Genomic DNA, 16,484 nt, shown 5'->3' with positions numbered 1-16,484 from the left:
TTGAAAGGAGTCAGTTGAGGTGGTTTGGGCATCTGGTAAGGATGCCCCCTGGCCGCCTCCCTAGGGAGGTGTTTCAGGCACGTCCAGCTGGGAGGAGGCCTCGGGGAAGACCCAGGACTAGGTGGAGAGATTACATCTCCACACTGGCCTGGGAACGCTCGGGTCAGCCCAGTCAGAGCTGGTTAATGTGGCTCGTGATAGGGAAGTTTGGGGCCCCCTGCTGGAGCAGCTGCCCCCGCGACCCGACTTCGGATAAGCGGTTGAAGATGGATGGATGGATTAAAAAATTTTATCGACAGACAGCACTAAATTGTATGTGTTTGGGCAGTGCTTGCTCTGTATAATATTTGTGTATTATTCTACAGTAAATGCTACACACTGGCAGGCAGTTAACTCTAATAATTTTTACGTGCTGCCTTCCGGAAAGGACTAGACATCTTTCAAAATTGGATTTCCTCTTTCACAGTTAAACATTTTCATTGGTGCTTTGTAATATTTCATAATACAGTGTGTAATGTTTCCATTGGTAAAATTATTTCTCTCAACAATGTGCAAATTCGTCAAATGAAAATGCGTTAATCGTGATTAAGAAATATTATTGTGTTAAACTTTTTTAATGAATTGCATGCATTAATACGTTAATTCTAACAGCTCTAAAAGATACTGAATATCAACATCAATGTTTTAGTATTCAGTCATGTACAGTACATTTAGACGAGTGATCGATCATTAAACTGTGCAACTTTTTAAAATATGCAGAGACAACAACAAGTTACCGGTATTCATTTGAAGGTTAATTTTCTCAAACTGTGAACACTGTGTCTCTTCGTTGCTATAAAAATTCCTCTGTTTGTTTTGAGTGGTCCGTACATGCGGACATAACAACATTGACTCAACAAATGGTGTCAGTTGTTTGTTTGATCAGCAGCAGACTGGGGCGTATTTGGAAATCTGTTTGAAAACAAGGTTTAATTTTGCAATTTCGTTTGGTGGTGCTGGTGAAACTGAAATTGCACTCCACAGCCTGTTATTGTTGTAATCTGATATGATATTAAAACATACTTTTCTCTTTTCTAGTGACACCAGAGTCAACCATAGCATATAAATGAGTAACAATGAATACATCAATAAACTGTTTCAAAATGGTCCAAAAAAGAATTGAAATATTCATCTGTTTCTCACACAAAGTGATTGCATCACTTCAGAAGACATATAATAAACCCCTGGAGTTTTATGGATAAATTTTATGCTGCCTTTATGTGACTTGTGGAGCTTCAATGGTCTGGGTACCATTCACTTGCATTGAAAGGACCTACAGAGCTGAGATATTCCTCTAAAAAGCTTTGTTAGAAAAAAAGTAATACACATCATCTGGGATGGCATGAAAGTGAGTAACTGATAAGAGATTTTAAATTTTGGGTGAACTACCCGCACCCGCCCAGCACCCACGATACTTAACAGAACATCTGACCAGTTATCCGACAGCAGCACTAATTTAATTTCGTACCCAACCCGACCCGTTTAACATAACGACCGCTATCCGAACCACACCCAAATTAATTTGTCAGGTAGACAAAAATGTATTATTTGGTCATGTCACACAAGCACTCAAACTAACATTATGCACTCCAAGTTGGAGCATTTAAGAAAAATAGACATGTAGCCTAACGTTGTGGTGACAAGTAACAGAAAAAAAGATGAGAAAGATGAACATTATTTGACATTTAATAAAATAGCTTTGGCTATTTGACCCGCAGTTCACCCATGCCTATTTATTTCCGACCAGCACACGCACCGCAAATGACAATGTAAATAGTTTTCTACCCGTCAGATATTAGCAGTTCACCGTCGGGTACCCACGTGTACCCATCCACATGCAGGAATGCTATGTATCACTTTTAATGAGTTTTTTGTTTTTCATATAATTTATTTATTTGACTACTCTGCTGAAAACCCCCCAGCTAATATCAGCCTAGTTGGATGGTTGGTCTTAGCTGGTTTAAGATTGGGATCACTTTGTGATCACTGTGTGTCCAACGTCACAATACAAAGACCTGACATACAGTATATGGTTTAAAACTATTTTGATTATTTATTATTGATTATTTGTTGTTGCAGCTCTATTTTACATGGAGTTAGAATATTTACTGCTACTGATATTCCTATTCCTCTTTGTGCTGGAACCTGCTGTCAGAATGAGGACAGCTACTGTAACACATACACAGCACTCAGGCAGTCTGTTAAGAGAGAGTGTGTAGTTGTGTGTGTCCAACTGCACAGCTGTTCTGTAACAGTTCATTGTGATCATTTAACAGCTGTGTGTGCATTTGTGTTTCCACTGTTCTGAATAATAACTCTTATAAAGTTAATGCCACTGAGTGAATAAACAGAGAGAGGTAGACAAAAATAAATGAGAAGTGCCAAATGGAGTAACAGGTTACTAATTGTGAATTTGTAATGGTTACTAACTAGGTGCTGTACTGTAGACAAATTTTTTAGATTCAATGACTTTTTCAATATATTGCACTCCATAGTTTGGAAACTTATTTGTTTTGATATTTGGAGACCAAACATGATCATATTTATGGCTGTGCATTTATTTGTGATTTTGTTTGATCTTTTCAGCTTGTCTTTCTAGATTTGAATCTGATTGCAAATGCTGCAAAACCAGTAAAGCAGTGTGGGACTGCACAATACAGCAGTGTATAATGCAGTGCAGACAGCGTGTGTGTCTATGCATGCATGTCTGTATGTGTGTATCCAACTGGAAGTGGGGAATGGGGTTAAAGTTCATCTGTGCCTGCTTCAGTGGGGCCTCACAGCCAGTCATGCCTGTTCAAATTACCATGTGTTTCTGTCATCAGACTGTACGCTGATGAGTGTGTATGTGAAAGAGAGACAGAGGAATTTGCTATTAATGAGTTTCAGCTATTAATAATTGTAAATTTTTTGACTTAATGTACAAACATTCCTGATGAGAAGACCTAGTCAGAAGAAAATGTTATGTTCAGAGATTGTTCTTTCAAACAACTGAGGGGTCTTTTAACAATGTGCTAAAATACTAAAATGATTCAAACACTGTCATTCTAAACATCAAGCTACAGAATTACAAATAATGCATTAGTTTAACAGTTGCTTATATGTTACTGGTTTTATTATAGTTCAGTATATTACTAATATCTGTGCTTTTCTTTGTCAGGGTTGTCGTGTGTGGCTCTGGGTGGAGGATCATTATGTGCCCAGTACTGTGGACTCGTGCTCTGGTGGAGTGGTGGTCTTTAACACCGACTATGGACAGGTAAGAAAGGGAGAGGCTGTGTATGCTTTACACGGGAACTGTGGCTTAACATCTGCTCTGTGCACTTGAGATCAAAACGCACTGCTGAACAGGTGGCGTGCCCTCATTATACACAAATACATACTTCTCTGTTTACCCCCCCCCCCATGTGTAAAGAGGCTAGCAGGCATTTTGTTGTCATAGAGACAAACTCACTGAAGCCAGTGTGTGACATGACGCAAGACATATACACACTAATAGTGTTCGTGCTTTAATCATATCATGTCTGTTTCTTCAGTTATTTGCGTCTTTTTTCTTTAGATGAGCATGTTTCTCGCTTATGTCTCCTGCTTTTGTTCCTGGCCGACAGTCCCACTAGAGCCCTCAGTTACCCACAAGCCATGAGCATTCTTCATAGGTGACTAAACTCGATAGCAACCTGGCCTCATAGAATCATGTTACTATACCTATATTTTTCCAAAATTATTTTGATGTAGCTCGTTGTACATATCGTGGCAGTTTCCTGGTGAAATAAACACTAGAGGCACTATGACAACAATGACTTGTATTCACTTTTACACAAATCATGGGTAAAATGACAGGTTATCAGTTAATAAACACATACATTGCTCTGTTCCTCACACAATGATATATTATGACAACAAAACACTTTTACTAATACTCAGACATTTACCATTGTCTTGTTGACACTGAGTCCCTCTACATGAGAGAGAGAGAGAGAGAGAGAGAGATGATGAAAGCGTGTTGTAGTTTAGATGCTTGGAATTATTCCTTAGTGGAAAGGTCGGGAATATTTGCATATATATGATATATGTCTAAGGTCACTATTACTAACCAGTTAGACTCTACCTGTAAAACCCTACAGTTATATGACAAAAATTGCATTCTCTTACCAGAAATGATACAGCAAATCCCAGATCCTTTCACTGTGTGTTGAGAGTAAAATTTGTTCCGTGTAATGTGTGTCCAAAGATGAGATCCACGCAACCCATTTTTCTTTGAATAATGTCTCTTTTAATACCCTTTCTTTTCTTTACAGTCAGTCGTTGATAAGAAACAATAAAACAAAAAAACAGTTCATTCTAATCATACATTGCAACGATAAGATAAAGCCGTTCAAATCCGTCTTGGTTACATGCGCTCATTTACAGACACTCTTGGAAGAGTTCCAGAGTTCTTAAAGAGACAAGAAGAGTTTTTAGCATATATTCAACAAAATAATGTAAATACTTGTAAATAGTAAATGTATGCAATTAAACAATAATTATGTAACTAAATATATTATTGTCAATATAATGTCATGTTTATTGATTGAATACATAGATTTGTTCATTTTTAAAAGCTAAAATGAGCCCAAAATGATAGTCTATGTCTATTCGGAAGCATTCAGTCACCAAATAAAATGATCCAAATTTTTATGTTGACATTTTATGACAATCATGACAACATTAACATTAGTCACTATAAATGAAGTGCCCTGCTGTTGTTTTAAATGTGTTTGACAACTAACCGGAAATGGTCTAGGAACTGGACGTGACTTCCCAAACCAAAGAATATTCTTTTAAATGGTATTATTGGCTATTTTACGATGGCTTTGTATGTGGCTCATCCAAACAAATTTTAAACCCGGAATTGTATTGCTCTTTGTTTTGTTTTGTTTCTCCTGTTATTAATCTACGCACACATAAACACACATTTTCAAATAAAAGAAAACATACTGTACTGTTAATATGTGTTGTAAATGTGTGTTGCAGGTGTACACCTATAAACAGAATGCAGTGAGCAGACAGAGAGTGTATCCAATGCACAACAGCAGTATCACTGGGGTCGAGGACATGGCAACCCTACAGGACCTGCACGATGGGGCCATTCTACACAACCTGCACCTGCGCTACACACAGAAGAGCATATATGTGAGCAAACACAAATGCCACAACACCCCCAAATCACACAGAGTGATTGTAGCCGTAATAAATGCCATAGTTGTCAAGAATACTCGGTTGTTGTGCAGGTGGCTGGATGGCTTTGTATTATTTAATGTGTCAAAGTAAAATATATGCTTAATTACATATCCTCTCTCTCTTCCTTGCCTCTTTGGGCCCTTCCACACAACAGTATAATACAAGAGCATACTGTGTTCTGTCCTTTTTGGCATTGTTTCAACTGTGTTAGTAGTGTGTGTGTGTTGTGTTTGTGCCAGGGATGTAGTCTGTGCCAAAAGCAGTTCCAGATTTCCCGACTGACTCTAAGAAACAGAGTTAATATGCTAGTACTGCCTCTCAAAACAAGACCACTGCTCTGATGTCTCAATTTTCTCAGATCAAGTCCAATTAATGCATAATCAAAGTCTGTGTATGCACAACATGTCTAATGTCTCTAATGCATTTTAGCATGTAAAAAATTTAATTACCCGTATTGTTCAGTGTGAAATTTTATGAGACACTAAATGTCAATGTTTCCTCTTGTACATTAAAATAAGGGCCATATGTGCATATACAGGAGTCAGCTCTTTCTCTCTGTCTCACTCAAACACAGACTGGGTTTTATTCACAAATAATTGTGAGGCTTAATGTAGGGTCACATAGTTATTCAATATGTAGGCAATATATATGTGACTTTTGCATACCTGTGGTTTGAATTCATGAATTTCAAAAGATTGCAAACTTATTGATGAATCATGATTTCTGTGATAACGTGTTTGCACACAGCTTGTACGTTCAGATACCATTGTACACAGCATTAGTGAATGAGACCCACTGAATGTTTATTTTTCCTCATTTGGTTCATGAGTACCAGTGCTAGACTTAATACAGGAGTCACCTCTTTAACTACATCCCACACACACAACCACTGTCTGGCTGTCTGTTTGTCACACAAAGCTGTTTGATTGGTTCATTTTGAGTGTGAGCAGTCCAGTCATCTGTGAGTTTGAGCAGGTGGGTTTGGTCTGCAGGTATGCAGTGGTTATCAGAATAACATCAGAGTTACTCTCACTTCTCATGAGAAAATTCCAAGCACTTGATTCGACATGACTAAAGCTTTTCCCACACCTTATTGTTGGGGATGTCCCCACAAGAAAGAAAGGTCCATAAAAGGAATAATAGTCTTAAGTAATATCTGAAAATGCATAAATAATAAAACAGACTGCAATCTGTAGTCATTATAATTAGTTTTTTTTAAGGAAGATATGTGAACTTAAGGCACTTTTAACACTGGATTTCTAGAATGTATAGTTTCATTATAACATTTTTCACACCCTCAATAGTTTTTTAAATTTGTCTTCTAACAATGTCCAGCAGTGTTTGTACATGCATCACTGGAGATTTATGCCATTTTTTATGAAAGTTGCAAAAATTCCCACCACAGTTAATGTCATTTCTACCATATCACAAATCTATCTGTGTTTAATAGAATTCCGTAGTGGAAATTACATAGATGGAAATACCATTTTTGTCAGACTTCTTTTTCTTGCTAAGGCTAATTTCTGGTCCCTCAACACCAGCTCTATCACCAAGAAAGCCCAGCAGCGTCTCTACTTTCTTCGAAGGCTGAGGAAAGCACATCTCCCAACCCCCATCCTCACTACATTCTATAGAGGGACTATTGAGAGCATCCTGAGCAGCTGCATCACTGCCTGGTTTGGGACTTGCACCGTTTCGGACCGCAAAGCCCTGCAGAGGATAGTGAGGACAGCTGAGAAGATCATTGGGGTCTCTCTTCCCTCCATCAAAGACATTTACAAAAAACACTGTATCCGCAAAGCAACCAGCATTGTGGACGACCCCACACACCCTTCACACAAACTCTTTACCCTCCTGCCGTCTGGCAAGAGGTACCGAAGCATTCGGGCCCTCACGGCCAGACTGTGTAACAGCTTCTTCCCCCAAGCCATCAGACTTCTCAATACTCAGAGACTGGTTTGACACACACGTGTCCTGAGTTGCACTTTAATAACTGTCACTTTATAACTGTCTGCTACCTCAATAACTGCTATGTGCATAGAACATTATCTCATAGTATGTTATGTTTACATTTTAGAAACTGTCATCTTTTTGCACTACTGAGTACTGGTCGGCGCTGCACTGTCTATTGTCCTGTTCATTGTCAGTAATTTGTTGTACTGTCCTGTACTTTTTGCACATGTTTGCACGTGCACTTTATATAGGTATATATAGGTAGTTTATATAGGTATTTTATTTCGTTGTGAAGTCTCATGTGGTCCTATGTTGGTCCTTTGTTGTTTTTATGTAGCACCATGGTCCTGGAGGAACGTTGTCTCGTTTTGCTGTGTACTGTACTAACTGTATATGGTTGAAACGACAATAAAAACCACTTGACTTGACTTGACTTGACTTGATTTCATTGCTAACATTTTATGCATCCTAAATGCACACAACTAAATAACATTTTTGCACTTTTTCAGAATTTGCAGCTTAATTGTCAATGATTTACCTTGCAACACATATTTACCTTGATTTTTCATATTTTATCTTAAGCATATTCTTCATTGAAACTTTTGTTGACATGGTTAGCAAATACACTAATTATTAGGGGCAAAATTGTTTGGGGTGTTGGAAATGATGCCACAAATGTGGGACAGACGTAATCTTTGAACGGTTTGATTATAATAGTTTTTATCATGTAATAATATGTATTGTTATTATGGATTAACAATATTATGGACTTAACAAGTCCGTGTCTGGGACATGGACAAAACAGTTAAATCTATAATAAAAGGTATTTGTGAAGTCCTGGTAAAATGTTTCACTACAATTTTAATGTGACCTTTATAAAACAAAAAGAAAAAAGTTTAAATCTGTTTGTTTAAAAATAAAAATGAACCTCTGAGGCATGAATGTGCCCGAAGTTGAAGAAAAAATGTCTTGTATGAATGGGAAGTCCCTGCATGAACAAATATTTTCTTTTAATGCTAAAATTAAAGCTGTCAAAATGAATCCAGTAACGCATTGTAACAGATTATGTATGGGCAAGGAGGAGGCGGGAACCGGCTGAACAATAAACATAAAGTTTTAATGTCAAACTTAACTTAACAACAATAGTGTTGGGTTTGAGTCCACCTTAGTCAAGTCTGAGTCAACTTTACATATTGAACAGAGAACAACAAAACATATATACACAGAATCAACAATTAACCCCCGCTATCACCCCTCCCCAATCCCCAACCCCATCCTGGCCCCCAACAATATCCCAGTGGTCGTACATGATTATAGACACAGACAAATAAATACATAAAAAATAATAATAATCACACATCCAGCAACGTCAGATATCCGCCCCATTTCTCCATAAAAAAATTATATTTCCCTAGTCTTCTAAATTACCCTTATTCAAAGGCTTCCACCCTCCCCATCTCCGAGCACCACTCCTGAAATGAGGGCGCTCCAGCCGACCTCCAACCCCTTAAAAGAATCTGTCTGGCGATCGTGATGCTGGTTAGGACCCAACTCTTTATGCATCTATTCTCAACATCGATGACTGCCTCATCACCCAAAATACAGAGTCTGTGGCAAAATGAAAACTGAGTGCCCTGTACATCACCAGCAGGTGGGTGTGTCTGTAAGACCAAGCCTATACAATCTAGAGGGGGTCCAATAGAATTTATATAAAATCTTGAATTGCATAAGGCACACCCTTGCGTCTCTAGATACAGACTTGACGTTGTTTAGACTCCTAGCCCACTCTCCCGTGAGCTCGCTCGATTTCCAGCTTATGACCTGTTATGTCTAACAGACTTGGAAAGAGCTTGTCTAGGAATTTCACAATATCTCTTCCTTCTTCATTCTCAGGAATTCCAACAATTCGCTGGCTACGATTCTCTAAGTCTTCCAACTTTTCCCAAATGTGTTCCAAGTCTGTCTTGGTTGCTAGCGGGTTAGCAGCTAATTCCCTTTCAGATGACTCCAGATAATCAATCTGTTTCTCTACGTCTGACACTCTTGTAACCAACTCAGAGAATTTTGTCTCCATGGCAGTGATCAATCGACATATTACATCAAGATCCTCCAAGCCTGCAACGACCTTCTCCGGCATTGCCGACATGCTCGACACCGTCCAAAATGAGTCCCTGGTCTGCGGCCCTGTCTGGGGTATCAGCTTGAGTACGCAAGTGTCTTTTAATGCCTCCAGAGCCCAAGGATTTTGACTTCTTTGACATATTGTCTTCATAGAACAGTTATAGATCAGGGTGTATAGAATCTCACCGGTTCTCACCGAGCCTGGGGGAGAGACAAGTGGAGGCGTGGAGAGAGAGAAAGAGTGAGCGGAGACACAGCAAGTGAGGACAGAGAGAGACGAACTTGCTCGCCGGCTCCCGGAGGTGCTGTTGTCCGTTCCTCATCTGCTCCTCCACCCTCTGATGGATGCAAGCTCGCTCCTCCCTCGGCTGATGGCAGTGAGTCCTCCGGCCCCTGGCGGATGGAACTGCTCCTCCCCTTCGTTGGCAACGGCAGTGGTTCCTCTGGCTTGCGGCGGCTGGCAGTGACCCCTCTGTCCCCAGGACGACAGCCATGGCTGCTCCCCTAGTGGATGGCAAGTACTCCGTTACAGCATATCCCTCCTCCCTCCCTGGTTTCGGGACCACTGTCGAATGTTCTCACTGCGAGAACATGACCATGGCAACGTTGCTTTCCTTTTTCCGGGGGAAAGCCTCTCTAGACACCCCCCAGGTTCTGGGAGCCACTCACAGCCACGCTGCACATGGATCTGCACCTGGGTAGTCCTGATCCTGATGTGCTGCAGGAACTGTGCTCGTTGACCGACCTCGCCCTCTGGGCCACGAAGGTCACAGCACGTGCACTCGGACAGGCGATGGCCACCCTCGTGGTCCAGGAATGCCAACTGTGGCTGAACCTGGTCGCGATGCGGGACTTCGACAAGGCTCGCTTTCTCAGCACCCCCATCTCCCAGATCGGCCTATTCGGTGACACCGTTGAGGACTTTGCCCAGCATTCTTGCCGGTGAAGAAGCAGATGGAGGCCATCCAACACATCTTGCCCAGCCGCGGCTCAAGATCCCACACCCCATGTGCTCATCTGCTCCATATATGGCTGGTAAGCCCATGTGACGTATTTGCCACATGTTAACCTTCCCTCCTGGGCAGGATGTGGTCTCCGCAGGGTCTTTTCCCCCTGAAAGAATAGGATAGGAAAAGAACACATTCCCCGATGCGTGTTTTAGCGGTAGATGGCCCCAGTCACATCTAACACTCTATGGAGAGAAAACATAGAGAGAGAAAAGGCCATGGAATGTGGGGAACTACATGAAGTCTTTGGGGCGTTGGGGAAGGTTACGTGCAGTCTGATGCACCTGCTATTTTTGCACGAAGTAGCTTGCTTGCACCTGCATCAGCAGTCCACGTAATACGGTTCAGTGTTGTGCCATTTTTAGATAGGGACCCCTAGTGTCACTACATCGACAAAACATCGAGTGAGTGACAGAAGGGAATGTCTTGGTTACTGTCGTAACCTCCATTCCCTGATGGAGGGAACGATACGTTGTGTCCCTCTTGCCACAACACTGTTAGCCGCTGAAATGGCCAGGACCTTGCTCTCGGCTCCTTAGCACAAAACCTGTCTGAACAGATGCAGGCTTCCCTCCTTTTATACCCGTATGTCTTGGGGAGGGGCATGCAAATTCTGTTCGCCAATTCTTATTGGCCTTTTCTCAAAGATAAGAGGTAACCGAGGCTCTCAAGTGAGACCCCTAGTGTCACTACATCGACACAACGTCTCGTTCCCACCATCAGGGAACAGTGGTTACGACAGTAACCAAGACGTTATTTACATGACCTGCTTCCGTATTATTTGAACTTTAATAAAGCTGTAACACAGTAAATATAACTGCAATAAAGTTTCCTTTAAAGACACTTGACATGCAAGTTTTGCTTCAGCTGTGCTTCTGTATTAACTTATTTTGTATACTTTGCAATCTACATCACCTAAAGCTGTGAAAGTTTAGAATGCATCTGGACTGTGAGCTGTTTTCTTCCTCTCCTCAGTCAGGTGCGAGCTGCAGTGCTGCTCTCGTGCATCATCATTAGAGTTTAATGTGATCTCATGCTGCGTTAAATAAGATCAAATGACTATTCGACAACAAAGAATGCTGTCAACAATTTTGTATTGTTGGCGTTGTCGATAACGTCGACTATTTGTTTCAACCCTAATTAAGAACACATTATATTGTTACACATTGTTGTTTTTTTCTTTCCTAAGAAGTAAATAAAAATGATGTGATTTAATAGCAATTCAGGCTGACTTCCTGTGGACCATTCAGAATTGTTTGTTTTAGCGGTCCAACAAAGCAACATTGCCTTAAACAATGGCATACATTTGGGGTGGGACTACACGTTTGTGTGAACAATGGAAGATGTGGGGAGCATTTTGAAATCCTTTTTAAGAAAGTAATTTGTCTTGGAATTCCTTCTGTTCCTGTGAAATTGCACACGGTACCTGTAAATGCTGCCATATAAAATCTAGAATTTCAGTGCAATATGCACCCGTCCCACATTTTATGGAAATAATGATTTGATTGGCCAATCAGGGCAGCTGTCACATGTCTGCTGAATTCATTGGCTAATTGCTGGACACATGGGAGCAATCAGAACTGATTAGGGTTCTATTTGTGTGTGGTGGATGTGGTCTGCCTATTTCTTGTTCAACAGAATTTTATTCGAAAATATATAGATTTAATGTTTAAACACATCTGAAATAATTTGGAGCCAGTCAGTTCAGCATGTGCTTAAGTGTGTTTCTTTCTTCTTGTGGAATGTGCTTCTCACTAAGATCAAATTCTGCTGCATTTTAAACACAAAGACCCTCTCTCTCTCTCTCTCTCTCTCTCTCTCTCTCTCTCTCTCTCTCTGATTATAAACAGCTGTGGACTTTTTTTTTGCCTTACATTTGGAAAGAAAATGGTAGGGCAGCTTCCCACATCAAACACACACATACACACACAAGGGGGCTGGTGATCCAGAAAATTTCGTTTTTTTTTTTGTATTGCGCTCTGTCTCTCTTTTTGAGTCTCTCTCTCTTTAAGTGTGTGTGTGTGTGTGTGTGTGTGTGTGTGTGTGTGTGTGTGTGTGTTGCAGGAAATAGTTCTGCTTCAGTTGGGTCGGATCATATTTCAACTCTCACCCTAAAAACTCAGTTTAACAACGAGAGGGTGTGTGTGTTTAGTGAGTGTATGTTTATAATGCATTACTATTCATAGCAGTTACTTTCAGCTGTCTCTAGACTGCAATCTCAGCTTCTGTCTGTGCATGTGGAACATGTATAACAACTGCATATAATTCACACACACTCTTTAAAAGTGCGTCTTTTACTGAACAACTTATTGGTGTGTTAAGAATGTATCTAACCAGATTTATAACACCACTGGACTGAGCTCAACAAAAAGAGTGATACATGTAGAGAGAGGTGACATTCACCCCAATTAAAAACCTTCAGTCTGCTATTGCACATTTTAAACACATTTCCAGACACACCCAGGGGAGGTTATGGGGAGGGCACTGCATTTCTGAGGTAGTGCTTATGGAGATTAAATCCTCTCGGGGGCATCTGACTGTCTCTGGGGCAGTATGTCAGACATAGCTTGTCCAAACCTTCCACAGACTGAAAGTCTACGGCTATGTTTGGAATAGCATACTACCTACTATTTTTGAAAGAAAGTAGTCTGCAGTTGGTAGTGTGTGTGTGTAATGGTAGCCAGCTACGTGCTGTCAAAAAGCAATGTGTCAATCGGTTTATGCTTAAGGCATTTATGACCTTGCACGTTGTCAGCATAATTGGCGTAAGAACTTTTAAGATAAGATGATTTTTCAATTTTTTCTATTTTTAAGTAATTTACCCAACACTGCTGATTATACATCTACCGATACTAATAGTTTAGTGGTTCTATTTTTATACTTTTTATACGTTTATCTCTAGTGTGCAGTATGTAAAATGTGAAGAGTATGCATGCAATACCAAGATGGCCCACTACCTTTACCAAAAGAAGCCATGTACAATCCCTTGCGAACTGCAAGGGACACTATCCCACAATGCAATGTGCCTGATATTGTATTTGCAATATCTACAGCAAATTCACTGTCTGTAGACATTAATAAACAAAATTGGATTTAAAATGCTAAATAACTTCATTAATTCTGTGATGATCAATGGAATCCATTCCAAAAATAGCCTAATACATTTCTGTATCTTGCACACTTAGACTCTGTAACAACAGTGCTCATTATTTTTATTATGGCCAAAGTGGGGATCTTCATCTTTCCTGTAATAGAAAAAAGAGCAAACTGGTCACACCTGTGTCTCAATGAGATGGCTTTCCTCGGCTGAGGACCACATACTGACAGTTTAATGTCTGCTTTAAGCCTTACTCTACTTACCTCTGTTTCTGTCTCAGTTCTGCCTCTGGCTGAACAACAGAAGCAGAGAAGTTAATATTACTATAAAACCTGCTGTGTTGAGTGTATGTTTCAAATTTGACTGAACAAACCTCATAAACGAGAAAATGCAAACTTCATTTGAAGTGCCGGCATTGTACCTGACATTCTGTGGGAGAAATTGGATTTATAGTTTGACAGTCAATACTGTCATTCATATCAGCATGAAACTGCAGCTTTTATAAATATGTAAACATGTATTTTTGATCAATGACAAAGAAATAATTTGTTTAATTTGCTCACATTTTTATTGAGATAAAGACATGTAAAGTTTACTCAAAATTTTTTATTCTGTCATCATTTACTCACTCTAATGTTGTTTCAACCCCATATACTTTTATTTCTTTGTGGAATACGAGAGGAGGTGTTTGGCAGTATTAGAACCTCAGTCACCATTCACTTTCAAGTCATTTTGCCTAACATCTTCTGTTGTGTTGCACAAAAAAGAAAGACAAATTGGTTTGGAATAACATGAGGGTGAGTAAATAATGAGAGAATTTTCATTTTTGGGTGAACTATTCCTTTAAAGCTCCTTTAGAATGAGTCGAAATTGTTACATATCTGCAACTTGTGTTCAGTTTTTCAGACAGACGTGCTACACGTTTGTTTCTGCCTTTATATCAGTATAAATGAAAACGTTAAATCTACCATTATACATATATATTAATAATTTATGACACAAAATACAGACTTCCTCCTTTTATTTCTGTGGCTTAGCACATGCACACACTCCTACACAAACTTTACAAACACACTTGACCCTGTGTGTCACGTGTCCTAAAGTCACCTGAACATTTTACAGTTTAGACAGCAATTTGCACTTATTTGCATTTCAAATCAAAACATCTGTCCAGCCAATGAAATCTATTTGCATCAGTGGTCAGTGGAGTAGGTCAGTAGACAAGGAACACACAAATACATGTGGACGTGCACAAACACATGCATACACACAGAAAAGTTTGTGTCTATAATACCCTATTTCTTTGTCTCTTGCTCTGTTTGCAGACATATATCGGCTCTATTTTAGCAGCAGTAAACCCATATCAGTGTCTGTCTGAGCTGTATGATGTCACAGCAGTAAAACGATACAGTCGACATCACCTGGGCGAGATTCCACCTCACATCTACGCCATAGCTAACGAATGCTACAGATCACTGTGGAAACGCTCAAACAACCAGTGTGTGCTCATCAGGTATGTTATTGTTTGAACATATTCACATATATATACATTACACAGAACTTTATGTATGTTTTTAAAGGTAAAGTGTTTAATTTCTGCGCCTCTAGCAACAACAAATAGAATTACAAAAATAATAAATGATTTCAAACTGGTTTCCCAAACACCACCCCAAACCCATGCCATTGGTTGAAACATTGTGGACATGTCAGGCTGATCCAGATGCTAAAACAAATAGAGCTATGTTTTGATAGTGCATCAGAGGCAGTGTTTACACTTTGCCGAGGAATCACCCTACGAATTACTTATAGTTGTCTTCATGTAAAAAAATTACTCACTTCAGCTTTAACTAACTAACCGTGAAAAAGGTTTACCCACTTTTGTTTTTATTTTCATCTTATTTTCAGGCAGTCTGATCACTAAAATCCTAACCTTGACCTTAGCCTATACCTCTGAGCTTTCGCTAGGGTGTGAGGTCAAACTCATGGCTGTCTGACAGCACTCATTACACAAGCATGCAGAGGTCAAGGGTTACAGACTGCTGTGTTTATCCTCCACACTGCACAGATTGTGCTGCAGATCTCTCATCAGCTTTAGTGAAAGCCTAGCAGCCTGCATAGAGAATACAAATTGGCAGCATACCTGACAACTGTGACCAACGCTAGACTAAGAAAAGCCCTCAGCATACAGAGCCTCAGCAAACATGCGGACAGAGACAAATAGAGCTACCAAAAGGAGACACTGCAAAAGAAATGGGGTAGAAACTTCTTAAACTCATATCTGTGCAAAGCTGTCAACTTTCAGCTTTGTGTTTGTGCCCCACTGGTTCCTCATTTCATATGACAAGAAGACATAACTTTTCAGTAATACCTTTATTTTGTGAATATGTGTATACAGTGGGGTGCAACAGTCTGAGACCTCATTGATAATCTTGGATTCAAAATCCTATTTAAACCTGCAAATATACAAAGTTTAATGTTATGACAAGAGCTGTCAGTCGATTAAGATTTTTAATCATGGTTAACTGCATAACGTTTTTGTGGAAATCATAGATTTCGTGCTGAAATTTGACTCTAAATATACTTATTTTCCTGTCCTAATTTGGAGGTTGTCTGATTATAGTCTCCTCATAGGTTGAGAATTCATTGCAATGGGCATTAATCATGAAGCCATGTTCATGATTTGGGTCAGGGTGTCAGCACCAGCGTCAAGCGCCAAACTCCACATGAAAAGCGCGTGCAGGCAAAAATGTCTCATGCTGCGTTTTGTTGATAGTTAAAACTTGGCGTGCTTCTGTGGTATTAAAATGCTCCTTACTGAAAAATACTTTATTTCTGTCATACTCTGTTCTGTTCCATCTAGGCTTGTTTTATACAACAAATAGCATTAAGAGCTCCTTTCCCCATCACGTTGTCACTGATACTGAATCACTGCTGTGTGTTTGTGGTGTGTGCATCAGGGTAATGACTCCGGGCAGACACATTGCAAAGGTTCCACCCCTCCAACAAGAATTTATGCTGGTTTATGCTGTATTAACATTAAATGCGTT

General features: G+C 39.9%; 1 protein-coding gene across 1 annotated transcript in view; it reads left to right on the top strand.

The window, feature by feature from the left end:
- The window catches only part of LOC127649766 (unconventional myosin-X-like), a 79,725-nt gene that overhangs the window by 11,946 nt on the left and 51,295 nt on the right, over window positions 1–16,484 (top strand). Inside the window, exons 2-4 of the mRNA XM_052134994.1 lie at window positions 3,200–3,298; window positions 5,053–5,211; window positions 14,763–14,950. Coding sequence (XP_051990954.1) covers window positions 3,200–3,298; window positions 5,053–5,211; window positions 14,763–14,950 — 446 coding nt within the window. The remainder of the gene's footprint in view (window positions 1–3,199; window positions 3,299–5,052; window positions 5,212–14,762; window positions 14,951–16,484) is intronic.

Source organism: Xyrauchen texanus, chromosome 9 (assembly GCF_025860055.1).
Source record: "Xyrauchen texanus isolate HMW12.3.18 chromosome 9, RBS_HiC_50CHRs, whole genome shotgun sequence".
Lineage (NCBI taxonomy): Eukaryota > Metazoa > Chordata > Actinopteri > Cypriniformes > Catostomidae > Xyrauchen > Xyrauchen texanus.
Note: the sequence above shows the minus strand (reverse complement) of the source record. Positions and strands in the feature narration are given on the sequence as shown.